Raw genomic sequence first — 18,170 nt, forward strand, 5'->3', positions numbered from 1 at the left:
CTGTGCTTTATCTATCTAGCTCTGAGGTATTCAACCAGCTCAGATATATTTTTGTAGAAACACAGCTTTCTCCTCTCACCTTATAACCATTCCAGAAGATTTCGTGAATATCCCATATGCATCTGAGTTCACTTTAGCAACTAAGTCAGCAAATAGAGGAAAGAAAAGGTTCACCATGTTTAATACATACACACACACATATAATATGAAAACATGAAATAACGATCACATTTATTTAATCAGCTAGAATGTATCATCTGAAACATCTCTTAGAGGTTCTCTTGCTAAATTATCTCACCTTATGCATAGATAAGGAGACAGAGGCTCAGAGAATAGGTCACACACAGCCATCTAGAGGAACAACCACAATTTAAGTTTCCAAATGCTGACATATGCATTCATTAATTAAAAATTTTAACTTGTGATCCTAGAAACAGCCCTAAAAAGTAGGGATTGGGTTTTATATTTTACAGATGGAGAAAATGAAGCAGAGTAAGATGAGGTAACTGGCCCAGGATCACACCGTTTGTAAGAGGCAGAAATGGGATTTGAACCCCGGCCACCTCATTCTGGGGTTTGTGCTTTTAACCATTACACACACTGCCTCCACTATACTATACTGTTGGGTTGCAAAATAATAATTTTTATATGTAATATAATCTTCACAACTACCCCATGAATTATGAATTATATACTATAAGGGAGCCTCAGTTTTCTCATCTGCATAAGGGGAACAATAACAAATTCTAGGGTGACTGAGAACATGGTGCCTGGCTCATGGTCACTTGTCAATAAGTGTTAGCTTCTGATATTATTATTATTGATGTCAAAATACTCCTAGAATATTAAAGAAAAATGTGGCAGTGTCATCATGAGTACCATGATGTTACTGACCATGGAAAACATACTTTAGGTCAGAATATCAAGCCTTTCTACATTATGTCCTAACAGACATCACATGAGGCTGCTAACCTCCCTTGCTTTAATTCTCAAAGATGAAAAGGGCTTCTTAATGAAGAAGCCTTTGCCAAGCAAAGGTAATTTCTGGTCCCTCAATTCTTGGCTAAGGTGGTAACCATGTTTTCCATTAAGTTCCCACTATTAGATGGGAACTTAGAGATGGGAGAATGGACCAGTGAGTGATTGCATTTGTGCTTAAATTGTATAAATTTATCTACGCAGGGTTTGTTTTATATTAACAGTGATACTACTGAACATTTTCACTTGACAAAAGACGAGTTTGACCATACACGTTTAAATCTCTGGCCTCTGGGTGAGTTCAGTCAAATCCTCCTAAATTGTAGACACCATGAGGGCTACCTCTGGGCCACCCATCACAGGTTTATATACTTCATGCCTGCAGTTTATTCGGAGGAAAATAGCCAAATCTGTCTTCATGCTGCACTTCCAAGTAAATTCTTCATCCTCTTCCTTCACTGGATGTAGGAAAATAGTGATTAGGAATTCTCAGCATTATTATTAATTCATAGAATTTTCAATATAGGGAGAGATCAAGGCCATCAAGGGCCAGCATGGTATTGAAATCAAGCAGACCCTGTTCAAATTCCCAGCAGACCATGTTCAAACTGTGTGACCTAAGTTTCTCCACCATCCTATCTATGTTTTCCTCATGGTGAAATCAGGTGTTACCATATATTTCCCTTGCAGGGTTACTGTGAGGGTCTCCTCTGATATTTTGTGTCTAGTATCTTGACAGCTTCCAGGAACCCTAGAGAAGTGAGCCAGGGGAGTGGAAGCCCAGGCAAAGCAGAAAGCAATGAGATGAGGCAGAGAAAATCACTGCCCAAGGAGCTCTTGCAGGGCTTAGAATTTCACAGACAGACACAATGCCCACGGGAGGGTGAGGGTAATATTAGGGTGGAGGAAAAGAGGCGAAAGCAACTTCCAGGAAGAATTATCTTTGTAAGACTTTGTCACACAACCGAAAGATAACCAGATAATTGGCCACAGTGCAAAGGGATGTGCAGGAGTGACTCAGAGCAACTGATGCTGTAAATAAAACAGTCAAGGTCATGACTGTTGGAACTTGGGGATTTCCCCTTCCCTGGTGTTCTGTCTGTTTGGGAAATGGTTGAGAATTCCCATCTTCCAGCTCTTGGGGCTTTAGGGAACTTTTCATTGCAAAGCAGACTGGTCCTGTCCAGATTTCTTGATAAGAAAAACAATTCACATTTACTAGGGGGGTTGTAATGTGCCCGGCCTCTTCTAAGTGCTTTTGAATTTATTAGCTCCTGAAACCTTCTGACCACCCCATGAGAGAGATACCGTTACTATCTTCTTTTTATGGTTGAGAAATCAAGGCACAGAGAGGTTAAGTTGGCTGTAATCATGTGGTTATTAAGTAGCAGAGCTAGAATTTGAACTCAGGTTGTTCAGCTGCAGAACTTTCACTGATGAGCACTCCATGCTGTACCTCCAGTGACCCAGATGGATTCAAGGAAATTGGAGTTATCTGAGCTCTGACACCAGCTCCACATTGGTGGGGGAGGAGAAAGGCATGAATGGGGTCTGTAGATCACACCTAGGGGAAGCGTCTATTCAAGGAGGAGCCTAAACCTGGGAAAGATGGCAATATGGGAAAAACAGCTCAAACCGCAGGCTCTCCAGGGAACTTAATCTCCCCAAACACATAAGACTAGGTATATTCAGGTCCCTCCCAATGATAAGACCCCAGAATTCTGTGCTTGGTCACACTGATGGCATGAATTTAGTTGGAACAATTTGAAAGGCTGCCTCTCAGTTTATAAAATTTCTAGGACTTTACAACCACAAAGCAGGCCCCCTTACCTTTTGGAACTCACAAAAACAACTTGGGAATCCATATTTCCAAAGTATTCCAACATTTTGATATGACAGCTTTGTATAAATGGCATCCAGAAAAGAAGAAAAAAAGAAGCATCACTTTTTGCTGGACCACAGCAGACTCCCTGATGTCAGGACAGTGCACTTGAACTCTAGATTAACCCTCTCCAGAGACAAACTTCAGAATGGTGCTGGGTGTGCCCCTGGCATTGCTTGGAAAGAACTGATGAGATGCTTCAGAAAGAAAGCATCCCTTTCTTTCATTATCATTTCTTGGCATCCTCTTTCTGAATAATGTATTTTGCAGCCCATGGTGAGGCATCCAGGTGCCTGACGCTTAGTGGCATTTGGAATCTGTTGATTTGTTCCCCTGATGTCCACTCGGTTGGGTCTGGATACTTGGTATTCTGAGTTCTCATGTTAACCTTGGCAATGGCCTTCTCAGACCCTTGCCACGTAGTCCCTGGTGCTCACAGAGGCATAAAAGTGTAAGCAGAAATGAATGCAGTTGTATTTCCATGGGAGGATTAAGGGTGATTTGTTTTTCTTCTTTAATATTTCATTGCCTGCTTTTAGAGCCATGCTTACCTTATTTGAGCCCTGTGATATATTACACTAATTGGATAGCATGATGGGAATAAGGCTCCAATCCGTGAATTTATAAGCTTACATCATAATTGAGCAGAACCCAAATAGGCCTTAATCCTTAATTCCTGAGCCCTGTTACTTTAAATTCCTCTATTTCTTGGTGGAGAGTTGGGGAGAGGTGGGGTTTGGGGGGTGAAATTTATGGCTGCAGGAAAATTAGAGCTTAAAATTGCCAGGGTTGGTTTGCTAAGATTCTTTCCATTCCCGTGACCTGGACTTCTCTGTTCTCATAGCCTCACAGCCACCCTGGCAAGCGTCGGCGCGGCCAGTATCCCCAGTGCCGGGCTGGTCACCATGCTCCTCATTCTGACAGCTGTGGGCCTGCCAACAGAGGACATCAGCCTGCTGGTGGCTGTGGACTGGCTTCTGTAAGTGCCTGTGGATGGGGTTCTGCTGGGACTGAGAGTACTGCCTCCCAGGGATGGACAGACGGCAAGGCTGCAGCCAATCGCCATGGCAATGCCCTCACTCTTCCTCACTCCTTCCCTCTCACATTTACTGGGTACTTATTTGAGAGCCAAAGAAGAAAAAAATGAAATCTTTGAAGGCCTCACAGTCTAGTGGAGGAATCAGGTAAATTATGATGCAAAGTTAAAAGTGCAGTAATAAGGAACCAGCTACTGATGCATTCAAAGAATCTCAGAACATTATATTGAATGAATAGAGCCAGACACAAAGGAATATGTACTGTATGATTCCATTTATATGAAGCTCTAAGAAAAGACAAGGTAACACATATCAATAGAAAGAGATCAGTTGGGGCTGGGCACTGTGGCTCATGCCTGTAATCCCAGCACTTTGGGAGGCCGAGGCAGGTGGATCATCTGAGGTCAGGAGTTGGAGACCACCCTGCCCAACATGGTGAAACCCCGTCTCTACTAAAAATACAAAAAATTAGCCAGGAGTGGTTAATGCGCCTGTAATCCCAACTACTCGGGAGGCTGAGGCAGAAGAATGGCTTGAACCCAGGAGGTGGAGGTTGCAGTGAGGCGAGACTGTGCCACTGCCCTCTAGCCTAGGGGACAAGGTGAGACTTCATCTCAAAATAATTAATAAATAAATAAATAAATAAATAAAATAAAAAGAAAGAGATGAGGGTTTCTTAGGGCCAGGTATAGGGGCATAGAGATTAACTCGGAAGGAAACCTTTGGGAGTGACAGAAATGTTCCATATGCAAAGATATGCACAGGTGTGTACATTTGTCGAAATGCTTCAAACCATGCACTTAAAATGGGTACATTTTGTTGTATGTAAATTACACTTCAATGAAGTGATTAAAACATAGCACGTACATAAAAGCACAGTGGTAGAGAGAGGCCTTCATCCTAGTCAAGAAGGGAAGGACAGAGCAGAGAATATCAGGAAACATGAAAATGGGAACTGAATTTGAGTGTTCACTAGGTGCCAGCTACTAGACCAGGCACTTTACATTTTCCTCTTTAACAACCTTGAAAGTTCCACGTTATTATTCCCACTTTATAGATGAGGACACTGACGTGTATAGAGGTAGAGGGACTTGGGAATGGACAGAGTCGACCCTAGGTCGGCCTGCTTCTGGAGCCTGCCAAATTCCTATTTATGGTCACATTCAAGCTTCTAAAAGCAGTGTAGCTAAGCTGAATCATAACCAATAGGTAAAAGTTTCTCAGGTGTATGTAAGAAGAGGGGGAAACATGACATTGCAATCAAGGCCAGCCTTCACAGAGGCCCTGAGGCTACCAGCAGTGTGAGGATGCACGCATGGTACTCTTGGAGGCAGGGGGTGGTGAAAGATGATGAGCAAGATGGACAGCCTCCTATTCAGAGAAACTTGAACTTGATCATGTATGGCCGTTCAGCTACCTTTCCCAGTGAAGGACATTTTCCTCACGTAGAAGACTCACTGCCCATTCACAAAGGTGGGAAAGTCTAACCAGATGGTCCTTGATAGGGGGGTTGGAATGGATCCCCTCTAAGTGCCCACCTGAGGTCTGATGTTCCGTGAGATGTACACTGATGCCTCCTGTCCAGCGTTGGAGTTAAATGACAGGGCCTCCAGCAGTGACAGCCTTCAATGTTAGAGGCACAGAGTGACGAGTGCTGGCCCAGAGGCCCAAGCCTAAAGTGCCCATGCTTATTTTTCAAACTACCTTACTTGCCAGTAACAAATTTCCTGACATTTATTGGCATTGATTTTAAGAGCCAGAAACCACTTTTTTTTTCTTTTTTTTTTTTTGAGATGGAGTTTCATTCTGTCACCCAGGCTGGAGTACAGTGGTACAATCTTGGGTCACTGCAATCTCTGCCTCCTGGGTTCAAGCGATTCTCCTGCCTCACCCTTCTCGGTAGCTGGGATTACAGGCACGCACCACCAAACCTGGCTAAGTTTTATATTTTTAGTAGAGACAAGGTTTCATTGTGTTGGCCAGGCTGGTCTCGAGCTCCTGACCTCAAGTGATCCATCCACCTCTGCCTCCCACAGTGCTGGGATTACAGGCGTGAGCCACCATGCCTGGTCTCAGAAACCACATGTTATGGACTTGAGTTTGTTCCTCCTTCCTACCCTCTAGCCTTCCAAAGACAGAAAAATGCAAGTGGCTGAAGGGAAGACATCTGGGAAGGCTAGAAAGAAGCCTGGCCTCCCCATGCAATGTGCCTGCTGTTGGCACAGACAACAGGGCTTAGGTTAGGAGTAAGAAGTGGCTCCCTGAACAGAATCAATTCAACTCAGGAGGGCTGCAAGGAAGGCCATGGATCTTCCTGATGGGCTCCTTCATCATCAGAAAATGCTCAGAAAATACTGTTAGCAGAAGGTGAAGAACAAACAAAACAGCCTCATGTCTATCTCTCCCAGTCTCCCAGGTGGTGGTCGTGGCGTCCTAACCTGCTAGCTTGGTTGTTCTCTGTGTCCTGTGTTGGCCCCAAGGGGCAGCCCTTCTCATGACATCTGTTCAGACAAGGCCACTGAGGGTCAATGGCGGTGTATGGGTGGGAAGGATTGTGAGAGAAGGGGATGGAAGAGACAAAGGAACGGGGTAGGCCATAGATGGAAGGGGAACAGAAGGGAAATTAAGACATTGGCAGTAGTCTAGAGACAAAACACATAGTAGGGGCTCAATAACCATGTGCTGCTCTTAACCACCTAGTTGCTGTGTGATAATTAGGGTCCTTCCATGTGAGAAAAAAGACAAAGGAAGCCATTTAAATTCTGCTGGCTTTCCCCATGACTTGTTGCTTACTTAAACCCTTGACTCTGCCTCTCAAGTCTTTTCAATGCGTGTCGTCATTGAGGGTCCCTCACCTGCTACAACAATATTGCCTTGTTTCTTCTTGGACTTATTTAAACCTTCATTAGAGATTCATCATTTTTTTTTTTTTGAGATCGAGTCTCACTCTGTCGCCCAGGCTAGAGTGCAGTGGCGCAATCTTAGCTCACTGCAACCTCCGCCTCCTGGGTTCAAGCGATTCTCCCGCCTCAGCCTCCCAAGTAGCTGGGACTACAAGTGCGTGCCACCACACTAAGCTAATTTTTTGTATTTTTAGTAGAGACGGGATTTCACCGTGTTAACCAGAATGGTCTCAATCTCTTTACCTCGTGATCTGCCTGCCTTGACCTCCCAAAGTCCTGGGATTACAGGTGTGAGCCACTGCGCCCAGCTGAGATTCATCTTTTGAAAAATTATTATTATAGAGGTTGCCCACCCCATTATAATCCAAATGGCTTTGAGTGGAAAAAATGTGCTAATATGATCAGGAATGAGGAAAAGGGGCTGATATTTGGTGGGTACCATAATGTCTTTACATCTGTCTCCCTTTAATCCTTAAGGTGCCCTATGTTATATTTCCAGATGAGGAAACTGGGAGTCAGAAAGGTTGAGTCTCTTTCCTGATGCACAGCAGAGCTTGTATGGCCAGGTCAGGGTACTTCACCTAACTCCACACAGCCTCCTAATTTGTACTAAGCAGTTCTAACAGTCCAGGGTTGGAAAGGTTGGAGAAGACACACTTATTAGGGCCACCCACTGGGCTATAGTTTGAGTATTTGTCCAGTCTAAAACTCATGTTGACGTTTAATTTCCATTGTAACAATATTAAGAGGTGGAACCTTTCAAAGGTGATCATGCCATGAAGGCTCCACCTGAGTGGGGTTGGCGCACTATGAAAGGGTGAGTTCAGCCCCTTCTTGCCTTCTCTTTACCTTTGCCTTTCTGCCTTCTGCTATGTCATGATGCAGAAAGAAGGCCCTTGCCAGGGTCTTGATCTTAGACTTTCCAACCTCCAGAACTCTGAGCAAACAAATTTCTGTTCTTTATAAATTACTCAATCTCAGGTATTTTGTTATAGCAGCATAAACTAAGACACGCCTGATTCTGCATGCTGACCAGAGAAATTGTTTTGACCCATTGTTTTCTTCTCTCAGCATGAAAATAAAACAAATAGCCTCAATGATGACAAATTGGATACAACCGAGATCTTCGCTACTCTTAGAATTCAAGTCCTCCAGCCCCAGTGGGTCTGCCAGTGTGGGCCCTGGTCCCTCTTGGCATTTGTTTTCAAACCTGTTGGATGCGAGTCACTTCATGAAACATTCAAAACCCTGCCCACTTCTGACCTAAATGTTAGCAAATGAAATAGGAGGGCCGGGTCCTCCCAGATCACCCCATGCAGGTGCTCACATGCTTACACTTGCAAAGGAAAGCAGAGCGTCCTAATTCTAGGGCTGAAGTGTGTCAGCAGGAGGGAGTTGGCTGAATTTTTTTTTAAAAAGGATGATACATTTGGATTAACTATATTGACGAAATCATGTAAGAGAAAACCTTATCCTGGGCTGGAGCTGGGAAGAAAGGAGCAAATGAAGGGCTGTTCTCCAGTTCTGGGGCTCGGATCTCAGATGGCGAGAGAAGTGTGATCAAGAAAAAGAGAGTCTAAGAGGCAGGAGCTGTGGCTCTGAGCTCTGCAGTTACTCTATGGGACCTTGGGCAGGTGACTTCCTGAGCCTCAGCTACATCATATGTAAAATGGGGACAATAACCTATCCATGTGGAAGCAAGAATCTAAGTTCAATGCCTTTGCGTGTCCTTCCAGTTTTAAGATCTAGCGTAGAATTCTGCTGGGGTTGAATGTTTGTATACAAATAAGCATGAGCATTTCTTTTAAGAGGGAAAAGAAACAGGAAGGGCAGAGGATCCTAGGAAAATGTGCATCGCAGTTTATAGCTAGGTCAGATCTGCTTTGAATTAGTAATGGTGGCACATTCTCAACAGCAAGAGGAGTTCTGGAAGCTAGCTCTTGATTGTGAGTTCTGTGGCTATTGGGTGCTCATTAGTGTGTAAGTGGTGGGGGCTAAGATGAGATGGGGTGCATGGGAGCCTGGTCATTCCCTAGTTAAGTAGTCTATGGAGGAAAAGCAGAGAAAAAGAAAAGGGGGTATTTTTTTTCCTCTTTAGCAAAGGTTTGTAAGCTTTCATAACTCTAGCAATTTTTCCATTTAAAACCAAACAAAGCCCACAGTGACATTTAACGTGTTACAGTGTTTGCCAACTGCTGGAGGCCAGCCAACCTCGTTACTGCCCTCTAAGCCCTGGATGGTTTTCAACAGTCAGGCTTAGCTGCTCTGTAAATGTCATGGTGAAAACCAAGATTCCGGAGCCCTGAAAATGCCGAGTCCTACAGCACCAGATGGGTGGGACTGTTTAAAACCAGAGCCTTCCCCTGGGTCCAAGAAGCCCTTTGCATCAGGAGCCCTTGGCAGAGACCTCGCTGACACCTCAGAGTCTCTGAAGGAGGCAGGATGGAGTGACAAATGGGAGCCAATACCAGGAAGAGGTAATAAATAACTGGGTCTGGCTATAGGCAGGAAAAGGAAAATCAAAATAAGTGAAATCCAAGTAGACCTATGGCCTAATTCTCACATACGAATCTGCTGGTGAGATCTTTTCTGAACTTACATGTGCTAACTGGGGAATATAGTTGAGATGGCATTTAGAAGGAAGACCTCAAAGAGCCTTCACCCTCCAGGACTGCTCTGACGCTCCTTGCATTAGCATTCGTCTCTGGAGGGAATAGAGCATTTGTTCTCAAACTCCAGCATATACCAAAATCTCCCAGAAATTTATCTGAGGTGGGGCTAGAGAATTGGCACTTCTAACAAGTTCCCAGGTGATTCTGATGATGCAATCTTCAGGGACTCCCCCTTTCAGAAGCAGTGAACTAGAGATAGGGAAGAAAAACAGGGGTTTCTGATTGTGGGTATATGAGCACTTCTACTTTTTTTTGAGTAACCGTTGACAGTTCATGCATCCATTCAAAAAATAGGTTGAGAGGATGCAGGATGCAAACAGCTAATACTTAGTGAGTGCCTCTTAAGTGTTAGATATTGTTTTAAGCACTTTACATGGGCTTCTTTAAAAGTCACAGCAAATTGGGAAGCAGCTAATAGTATTATCTCTGCTTTACAGTTGAGAAAACAGGTTCAGAAAGAAGTAACTTATCCCAATTTAGTGGATATTAGATGGCTGAACTGGGATTCAAATCCAGATGATCTGGATGTCCTTGGGTGTTTCAGGTGTGCTAATCTGAGCTCTGCTGTTTTACAAATGTAAGACACATACATGTGCACCTACACACGCGCATGTGCACACATGTGCACACACACACGCATAACTGACTGACATCCTCCACTCATGTCTGGTGGAAAACAAAACATTCCTACATTAAGCTTTCCTTTTCATATATATATACACACACACACACACACACACACACACACATATATATATACACATATATATATGTATATATATTTTATTGTACTTTAGGTTCTGGGTTACATATGCAGATCATGCAGGATTGTTGCATAGGTACGCACATGTCAATGTGGTTTGCTGCCTCCATCCCCCTGTCACCTATATCTGGCATTTCTCCCCATGTTATCCCTCTCCAACCTTCCTAATCCCCACTGTCCCTCCCCTACTCCCCTCCAACAGACCCCAGTGTGTGATGCTCCCCTCCCTGTGTCCACGTGTTCTCATTGTTCAACACCCACCTAGAACACATGGCGTTTGATTTTCTGTTCTTGTGTCGGTTTGCTGAGAATGATGGTTTCCAGAGTCATCCATGTCCCTACAAAGAACACAAACTCATCATTTCTTATGGCTGCATTAGTATTCCATGGTGTATATGTGCCATTTTCTTTGTCCAGTCTATCATCGATGGGCATTTGGGTTGGTTCCAGGTCTTTGCTATTGTAAACAGTGCCACAGTGAACATACGTGTGCATGTGTCTTTATGATAGAACGATTTATAATCCTTTGGATATATACCCAGTAATGGAATTGCTGGGTCAAATGGAATTTCTATTTCTAGGTCCTTGAGGAATCGCCACACTGTCTTCCACAATGGTTGAACTAATTTATACTCCCACCGACAGTGTAAAAGTGTTCCTATTTCTCCACATCCTCTCCAGCATCTGTTGTCTCCAGATTTTTTAATGATTGCCATTCTAACTGGTGTGAGATGGTATCTCAATGTGGTTTTGATTTGCATTTCTCTAATGATCAGTGATGTTGAGCATATTTTCATATGTTTGTTGACCTCATATATGTCTTCTTTTGAAAATGTCTGTTCATGTCCTTCACCCTCTTTTGAATGGGTTTGTTGGTTTTTTTCTCATAAATCTGTTTTTGTTCTTTGTAGATTCTGGATATTAGCCCTTGGTCAGATGGGTAGATTGCAAAAGTTTTTTCCCATTCTGTTGGTTGCCAGTTCACTCTAATTATTGTTTCTTTTGCTGTGCAGAAGTTCTGGAGTTTAAATAGATCCCATTTGTCTATTTTGGCTTTTGTTGCCAATGCTTTTGGTGTTTTATTCATGAAGTCCTTGCCTATGCCTATGTCCTGAATGGTTTTACCTAGATTTTCTTCTAGGGTTTTTATGGTGCTGGGTCTTATGTTTAAGTCTTTAGTCCATCTGGAATTAATTTTAGTGTAAGGGGTCAGGAAGGGGTCCAGTTTCTGCTTTCTGCACATGGCTAGCTAGTTTTCCCAACACCATTTATTAAACAGGGAATCCTTTCCCATTGCTTGTTTTTGTCAGGTTTGTCAAAGATCAGATGGTCGTAGATGTGTGGCATTGCCTCTGAGGCTTCTATTCTGTTCCAATGGTCCATCTCTGTTTTGGTACCAATACATGCTGTTTTCATTACTGTAGCCTTGTAATATAGTTTGAAGACAGGTAGTGTGATGCCTCCAGCATTGTTCTTTTTGCTTAGGATTGTCTTGGCTATTTGGGCTCTCTTTTGGTTCCATATGAAGTTTAAGGTGGTTTTTTTCCAGTTCTGTGAAGAAGTTCATAGGTAGCTTGATGGGGTTAGTGTTGAATCTATAAATTACTTTGGGCAGTATGGCCATTTTCACAATATTGATTCTTCCTAACCATGAGCATGGAATGCTTTTCCATGGAATGTTTGTGTCCTCTCATATTTCCTTGAGCAGTGGTTTGTAGTTCTCCTTGAAGAGGTCCTTTACATCTTTTGTTAGTTGTATTCCTAGGTATTTTATTCTGTTCGTAGCGATTGTGAATGGCAGTTCGCTCTCAGTTTGGCTCTCTTTCAGTCTGTTATTGCTGTATAGGAATGCTTGTTATTTTTCCACATTGATTTTTATCCTGAGACTTTGCTGAAGTTGCTTATCAGCTTAAGGAGATTGTTTTAGACATTAAGCTTTTCTTAGATGATTTTAGGGGCTTATGTTTAGCTTAGTCTTTTGCTTTGATTTCCCACTTCCACTGAATTCTCTTTTTTACATCTTATCTCCAGTCTACATCAACCTCACCATAGAATGTGGCCCCTTTTCCACTAAGTCCTTTCTCTCTCACCAAAGTGTCTCTGACTTAAGGCGGTATAATTGTAGATCAAGGCAGGATGGGGGCAGGGCTCTAATTCTTCACAGCAAAATCATTTTTTCATATATCACAAAATAAATATCTGTCCATAGAAAAGGGAAGGACAAAATTCAAGAGTAATAAAATGAAAAAGAAGTCGTCTCCCCTTCACCTACTTTTGAATTTCAAGTGCTGTTTCACTGTTAATAATTTCAGGTAGCACAGAAATAAAATAAAAATTTAATGTTAGGCATTTCTTTTTTTAAAAAAAAAAACTTTTAGTATTCCCCACTTCTGGGAATTTCCCCTGGGCCTCCTTGTTCTCCATCTTTGGATCTTTCCCCAGCTCTCTGGACACCCCTCTCCTTTTCATCCATAAAGTAATCTGGGCTCTCTGTGCCCACTCCTCGTCCTTCTAGATCATACCCTGCAACCTGACTTTTTACTACCAAAATATCCAACCAGATGTTTACTAAACAAAAACCAATTGTGTCTCTAGAGCTAATATGCTTTCAAATCTTAAACTCACAATCCATCCTGGTCCTTCCCCTTCCACATACCGACCTCCCCACTCTCCTCTGTCCAGCCCATGCCATAAGTAAATAAAGCATAGCTTCAGTCCTCAAGGAGCTTATAGTCTAGTCATGGGGTCAAGAAATTCCAATGGAGCCTGCTAGGTGCAAAAAGAAGAGTGTGGATAAGGTGTAGTGGAGGAATAAAAGAGAAAATGCTCTGATCCCCTTTTCACTTGGACTAAAAATGGTAATATAATGAGAAGCTTCTTCTGGGTCATATAAGCCTTTTATATGAAAGAGCCTTGGTGGAGGACATCTTGGTTGACAAGCACTCAATACATGTTAGCAGTTATTATCTTCTCAACATGCTTGCATACAAGTATCACTCTCCATATGTTATGAATGAGAAAGCTGAAGAAGACAGGCTAAGAAATCTTTTCTGCTGGAGCCAGAATTGTCATCCAGGCTGGAATCCGACTTTACGCTCCTGGCCAGTATTTACGTGGATCTCCTTTTCTTTTCTAACCCCATGTGGCTTTAGCCCTTGAATACCCAGAGCTGTGCCAGCCTTCCTCAGGTTTGGGGCCTCAAGTGACCCCTTTGCCACACACTCTGCCCCTAAAGACAGTCCTTCAGCACCTTACATCCTGAGAGGCAGGCACTATGTTTTGTTTCCATCAATATTAAGTTGAACCATATGAAATTGCGAGTGTTTGGCCTTTTTATTTCAAAATAAATGGCAATTTCATATGATTCTACCCAATGTCAGACACCAGATGAATTGTGGGTGACCCAGCTCCCTCGGCCCTGTTCCTCCCTGTGAACCAGGACTTCCAGACGATTTCACATTTCCCTGCTAGAGGATTTAGACTGAGAGATGAAGATGAGACAGAGTACCTTGGTGCTTGTTTTTCTTCCAATCAACCAGACCCAGTGACTCAGTGCGAAATAACTCAATGAAGCCCCTCTCTCATTTTTGGTTCCTGGTGACTCTAAAGCATAGCCATGTCATTGTAGAAAACCCATGAAATGCAGGATCCGCTTTCATCTCCATCCCCTTCTTTCAGTCCTGACACACAGCATCCAGACCCAAAGATGGCGTCACACTCTAAGTTGTTTTTTACTGAGGCTTGAAGCTCCTGAGGTCAACACGAAAGACCAGGGTTTCCTGAGTGGTCAGGGATGATTGTTAGGGAAAATGAAATTTTGCCTGTGGAGGAACTTCCCACACATGAACCACAAATTCCCATGTCCTGTTCTGGGGCTGAGTTAAACTTCCCCAGAGTTGGTCAGACATTCCCCTGGCAGCCTCAAGGATGTTCTGCCCTGTAGCATTTTCAGAAAGGGAGACCCAAGCAGCACAGCCATGACCTACCTCCTGGCTGGGCATTCTGAGAAAATTCCCAGAATGCCTTGTGGCAGAGAAGCCTGGCATGAGAGGACTCTGATATTCTAGTTTAATCCAAATTAACAGCTTGCTGTTTAACAGATCCCCTTTAACCTCCTGCCTTCTCACTTAGAAACCTATCTTCATAACCTTGCCTTTGACTCCTTCCTTTCCGTAGTGATGGAATACAGTCTCTTCACCAAAGGAAATGACCTTTATCTCCACTCTGGACTTCCCTCTTCTCTGATCTTCCTAGGAACCTAACTTCATCAATTATTCCCTCTTCTCTGTATCTTCAGTTACTTCTTCTCCACCAACATCTTCTCATGTTGATTTAAACACGTTCAAATATTCTACCTCTTAAAAATTTGATCTCCTTTCCATTTTTATCAGCCATTTCCTCTCCTTCCTTTCTCCATCAGTCATCTTGAATAAGCTAATTATAGGTAATGTCTCCATTTCTTCACCTCACATTCAATTTTTTGCCTATAGTGAGCTGGCTTCTATCACTGCCTCTGTATTGAAACTGCCCTTGCCAGCCCAATAGTGACCTCTTTGTTGTTAAAAACAAAAGAACTTTCTTACCCTCATCTCATTTGATCCCTAGATAATAATTAGCATTGTTTGCCACACCCTTATTTTGGAAGCATACTTCCATTTACTTACGAAATGCCAAACTCTTCAAGTTTCCTTTCATGTTTTAGGCTCTTATCTTGCCCATTCATTAAACGTTGGTTGACCTCAGTGTTCCAGCCTAGATTGTCTGCTTTTTTCACTCTGCCTTCTCTCCAAGGGTTAACTAAGCACCTCTGTGGCATCCTCAGCTGCCTCTATGGTACGAGTCCTATTATCACCTGCATCTCAGATGTGAGATGTGTCTCCTGACTGTCGATTAATACTACCAGCCATATGGAGGGCATCTGCTCATAACTGAGTCACATGCTTCGTCCTCAACATGTCCAAGCCAAAGCCAGAATCTTTCCCATTCTACTCATCACGCTTCCTACATATGGTTACACTGTCTACTGGTTGCCCAAACCAGAAACCTGAGAGGAATGTTTGCCTCTTTCATATTCCCTGTAACCAATCAGTCTTCAAGTCCTGTAATTTTGTCTCCTGAGTCTTGCTCAAATCCATCTTTCTCCAAACACACCATATTCTCACTAACTTGATTTCACTCTTTCAGGCTTTTTTTAGTTCATTCTTCACAATGGAACAAACATGATCTTTTCTTTCAATGGTTCTTCATTATACTTGGGATAAAGACTAACTCCTGAACTTGGCTGATAAAGCCATACATAATTGGTTAATTCTTATGTTCTGCATCTCTCACTATACTTGTTAGCCATCCTGAATTCATCTAAGTGTTCTTACTTCTTATGTTTTATGCATATTATTTATCTCATCTCTCTAGCTCATTTTCTTGGATGCATCCTTAGGGCTTAACTCAAAACACTCGTACTTGTAGCTTTTTCTTATGACCCAAGTGTGATAAAGTGTTCTACCGACGTGACCCTGTAGCACTCCGTACTTATTTCTGTTTGAACGTTTATCTCACTGTAGTGGGGGAGATGGACAAATAAAGAGTACATGGGTTCTTGGGGAAAAGGGAGTGTGAGAAGGGTTTTACTGCCCAGGCAATTGGCATAGTGCCCTTGCACACTCTAAGATGCTCATTAAACATCTGTTGAATGAATAAATTCCCTAACAAAGAACTCAGAAAGTGTTAGAGTTGATGTTTTCTTTTTCTTTCTACTTGGCTCTTGACAGGTGTAAGAAAAGGAACACTTTCATGTTCATGTGCTCCTGTAACCTACAATGAGTACTTAAAGCATGTCTAATATTTCCCTTATTTCACTTAATACAACCTCCTGTGAGGTTGGGATAAGCCTTATTCCTTATTTCATGCTCAGGTGAAAAGTGATTTTCTCAAGTGGAAGTCAGAAGCCCTGGATTAGCATTCTCACCCTAGGTCCAGGGCCCATTCCGTCTTGATTTGGCATCAATAAATAAATTAATAAATAAATAAAAGCATCAATATGTTTTTATTCTTTTTAAAAAATTATTTATTATTTATTTATTTATTCATTCATTCATTCATTTTTGAGACCAAGTCTTGCTCTGTCGCCCAGGCTGGAGTGCAGTGACACAATCTCAACTCACTGCAGCCTCTGTCTGCTGGGCTTAAATGAGTCTCCTGCCTCAGCCTCCAAAGTAGCTGGAATTACAGGCATGCACCACCATGCCCAGATAATTTTTGTATTTTTAGTAGAGGCTGGGTTTAGTAGAAACCAGGCTAGCCTCAAATTCCTGACCTCAAGTAATCTGCCCACCTCAGCCTCCCAAAGTGTTGGAATTACAGGCGTGAGCCACTGCGTCCCCCCATTTTGTTTTTATTCTATTCAACTCTGTCTTCTGTTTTTATTCTATTCAACTCTGTCTTCCATTCATTCCTGTCCTAATGGCTATTTCATTGGCAAGAGTTCTTTTTCAAATTCAGGGAGATCTGATGGCCTGGAAGAGATCTGGTGGTTAAAAAAAAATGTGGGGAAAGCTTACTCAGAAATCCTGTTCCAAAAACTTGGTTGCTTCAGTGGCTGCTTCTGGAGAGGAAGGATTTGATATCAAAGGTTGAAGAAGCAGCAGTTTGTAAACCTACATCAACAATTTGAGTGGAAATGGATTTATCAAACTGAAAAGGTCATTAACCCTTTAGCATAGTATTTTATGCCTTTGTTCAGAAGATGGTTTGTGAGTGGAGTTATTCACAAAAAGGGCAGGAACCAGCACATAATGAGTGTCAACCATGGGCTAGGAACTGAACTTCCAAATTCTATAAAGTATTAATAGTTATTTTGGCTACACGAGAAAAATTATAGTTGAGCAAGTGTCTTAATCTATCCAGACTGCTATAACAAAATACCATAGACCAGGTAGCTTATAAACAACAAAGATCTATTTCTTACAATTCTGTGGAGGCTTGGAAGTCCAAGACCAAGGCACTGGCAGATTTTGTGTCTGGTGAGGGCCTACTTCCTCATAGACAGCTATCTTTTTCGCTCTAACCTCACATGGTAGAAGGGCCAAGAAGTCTCTGTTGGGCCTCTTTTCTGAAGTCGCTGGTCCCATACATGACGGCTCCATCCATGTGACCTAATCACCTCCCAACGGCCCCACCTCCAAATAGCATCACCTTGGAGATTAGGTTTCATCATATGAATTTTGCAGGGATGCAAACATTCAGATCACAGCAGTAAGTCGTCCAGATCACACAGTAAGTGGCTAAGCTAGATTCAAAATCAGGGCTGTGTGGTTCCGGGGTGCTTCTCAACATGTGGCAGATGGAAGATTCCGGAATGGTACTGCCTGTGTGCACATTTGCTGTATGCCTTTACTAGGATGTGGGACTTTGGGAAGCCACTAATATCTCCAGGCCTCAGTTCTGTTGTCTAGCAAATGAGTAATAGTACCTCTTCAGAGTTATAGTGAGGATTAAATAAGGTAGTATCTATAAAGTATATATATGTGTGTGTGTGTGTGTATATATATATATATATATATATTTTTTTTTTTTTTTTTTGAGGCAGAGTCTCACCTGTCCCCCAGGCTGGAGTTCAGTGGCATGATCTCGGCTCACTGCAACCTCTGTCTCCCAAGTTCAAGTGATTCTCCTGTCTCAGCCCCTCGAGTATCTGGGATTGTAGGTGTATACCACCATGCCCGACTTATTTTATACTTTTAGTAGAGATGGGGTTTTACCTCATTAGCCAAGCTGATCTCAAATACCTGGCCTCAGGTGATCCGCCCACCTTGGCCTCCCAAAGTGCTGCCATTACAGGCATGAGCCACCATGCCCGGCCTATAAAGTATATTCTTATACATAGTAAGTGTGATATAAATTTAAATGTCATCATCATTATCACTACCACCATCACCA

At 42.6% G+C, this 18,170-nt stretch overlaps 1 protein-coding gene across 3 annotated transcripts in view; it reads left to right on the plus strand.

The window, feature by feature from the left end:
* The window catches only part of SLC1A2 (solute carrier family 1 member 2), a 164,617-nt gene that overhangs the window by 130,260 nt on the left and 16,187 nt on the right, over window positions 1-18,170 (plus strand). For all 3 annotated transcript variants that reach the window (XM_032283564.1, XM_032283562.1, XM_032283563.1), the window contains exon 9: window positions 3,705-3,839. In XM_032283564.1, the coding sequence (XP_032139455.1) occupies window positions 3,705-3,839 (135 nt within the window). The remainder of the gene's footprint in view (window positions 1-3,704; window positions 3,840-18,170) is intronic.

The sequence above is a fragment of the Sapajus apella genome, unplaced genomic scaffold (genome assembly GCF_009761245.1).
Source record: "Sapajus apella isolate SASKATOON/1434 unplaced genomic scaffold, GSC_monkey_1.0 scaffold14, whole genome shotgun sequence".
Taxonomy (NCBI): Eukaryota; Metazoa; Chordata; class Mammalia; order Primates; family Cebidae; genus Sapajus; species Sapajus apella.